General features: G+C 36.5%; 1 protein-coding gene across 1 annotated transcript in view; it reads left to right on the top strand.

The window, feature by feature from the left end:
- LOC101659855 (cat eye syndrome critical region protein 2) overlaps nt 1-2,263 on the top strand; it is a 53,519-nt gene that overhangs the window by 32,167 nt on the left and 19,089 nt on the right. Inside the window, exon 6 of the mRNA XM_045295899.1 lies at nt 1,945-2,171. Within this exon, the coding sequence (XP_045151834.1) occupies nt 1,945-2,171 (227 nt within the window). The remainder of the gene's footprint in view (nt 1-1,944; nt 2,172-2,263) is intronic.

A 2,263-nucleotide genomic window follows, 5' to 3' on the forward strand; every position in this document is an offset into this window, starting at 1 on the left:
GCCTGGAGCAGCTGGAGGGTTCGAACTCTGACTTTGTGCTGACCCAATGCTAAATTCACTGTTCTACAAGAGGTTTTTAAGTTTTAATCATGCTATTATATCCTTATGTGCTTAGTTTACTACATCCTAATGTCTTAAAGTCACCAATATTTCTGTAAGCTAGAATCTGTTTAACAAAGTGATCATTATTTATATTTACCCTTTTCCTAATTTTTAAAATTCCTGTTCATTGTTAAAAATGCCTTCAATTATTTTAATCCATTAAGTTCTAACTCTTTTAGTACCTTGACACTTTTTCAATTTTAACTGAGATCACTGAATATATAATTACATGGTGAAGGAACCAAAAAGTTAATAAAAATGTAGTCATTTGTCACATGTAGTTACAATTTATTTCTTCTCATAAGGAAAAGGAAACATTTTTCAATCCAAAAGAATTATACACTCTTAATGAAAACGATCAAAGTCATAATAAACTAAAGAAGTAATAAAAATCCAACAATTCCAGATTCATGACTGTTTGCCAGCTTTATATATACTTTGGGGGGCCTTTCCCTTTTTTCCAAGCCTTCTTTTCTATGCAATGTATTTAAAGCAGAGTCTCGCTTTTTACTGTTTGCTTTTGTTTTCATGCAGTTGTGAACCTTTTCATAGATCGTTTACATATTTCTCAAAAATATCATTTTTAATGACCATATGATGTTTATGTAGTTTATGGAGCCATTGTTCTACATATTGGGTATGTTTATGATTTTTTTGGCCACTTTAAAATGCTGTTAATCTAAACCCACGTAAAAGGCATTTTGGCTGCATATCTCACGTATGAACTCCTTCATGCTGCATATGGTCACCCAGCCGAGTAGCAGCACTCATTTTACCACCCTTAGCACGCATCTTAACAGTTTTGTTTGTCAAAAAGTAAGTTTTTTGTCTGATTGTTGATGTAGTTTATCAATCTCTACAATAAATGTTTGCCTTCTTTCCTCTTCTGTGGAAGGCTACTTTTAAGATTGATTTGTAAAATGGTTTCACATATTAAGGAGTAATGGAGTGATTCTCCTCCCCCCCTTTCCATATGTATGAAATGCCCCCATGTTTATTTACAAAATCAATCTTTAGTGATGTTTACTCTTAATATCGTTTTCTCAGTCCTTATTAAAATGCTGGTTTTATTTAATATCCTCTTATACTATTCAAAGGAACGATATTTCACGACGTGTTTGTACGACTGCTTGGAAAGGGGTAGAGCATATGTGCATTATCATTAGTACCTATATAGTTAAGATTTTCTCTCCATTGCAATTTTCCCTAGCATAAAGAAAATACTAACGTTTTCTATATTGAATAATTTGTTTCACAAAGTTCTCTCCCTGATTGGTTAATTATGCTGTCTGCTATGACTTACTATATAGCTGGAAAGAGTGCCATGGATAATATTCTTGACCAAATGCCCTTTTCTGAATTTTTCCTCCCCTGGTAATAGAAAAGGAGCCCTGGGGCATAGTGGTTTCAAGTTGGGCTGTAATCCATAGAGTCCGAAGTTCAAAACCACCAGCTGCTTCTAGGGACTTTCTACTCACTTAAACAGAATCTCAGAAACTCACAGGGACAGTTCTACCCTGTCCTGTGGTGTTGCTTTGAGTCAACATTGAGTCAGGGAAGTGTTTGCTTTGATTAACAGAAAACTGCCTAGTAAGTTTCCTATTTAACTCTTATACACTTATAGATCCTATATAGACATCTCTTAAGAGTAAAATGCTCCAGGAAGACATTTTTCACTGGTTGAACTCAATTGCTTGTTTGTAAAACTTCTGGGGATTTTTTTTTTTAAATCTTGTCCAGTATTATGTTTGACTTGACTGACTTCATTGAAGCTAATTTTATTCAGAGAAAGAAGTGATCTTGCATTATGTATTGATACATACACTTATTGGCCTCTCATAGGAAACTCCTGTGCTTACCAGAATAGAGAAACAGAAGCGCAAGGAGGAGGAAGAGGAGCGTCAACTTCTTCTAGCAGTGCAGAAGAAGGAGCAGGAGCAGATGCTAAAGGAAGAGAGGAAGCGGGAGATGGAGGAAAAGGTCAAGGCAGTGGAAGGTATGGGTGCCCTCTGGGCTGTCCAAGTGGAAAGCCATCCTGCAACCCAGGGGATCACCCTGGGGCCTCCTCCGTAATCTAAGCTGTTCTAGCGACGCGTGTTTAAATGCCTTGTGAGCTGATTCCTGTCTGCTATTTCTCTTGTGCAACAATCTCTCTCATCTC

This window comes from Echinops telfairi, unplaced genomic scaffold (assembly GCF_000313985.2).
Source record: "Echinops telfairi isolate 266 unplaced genomic scaffold, ASM31398v2 ScPeMD7_6273;HRSCAF=7185, whole genome shotgun sequence".
Taxonomy (NCBI): Eukaryota; Metazoa; Chordata; class Mammalia; order Afrosoricida; family Tenrecidae; genus Echinops; species Echinops telfairi.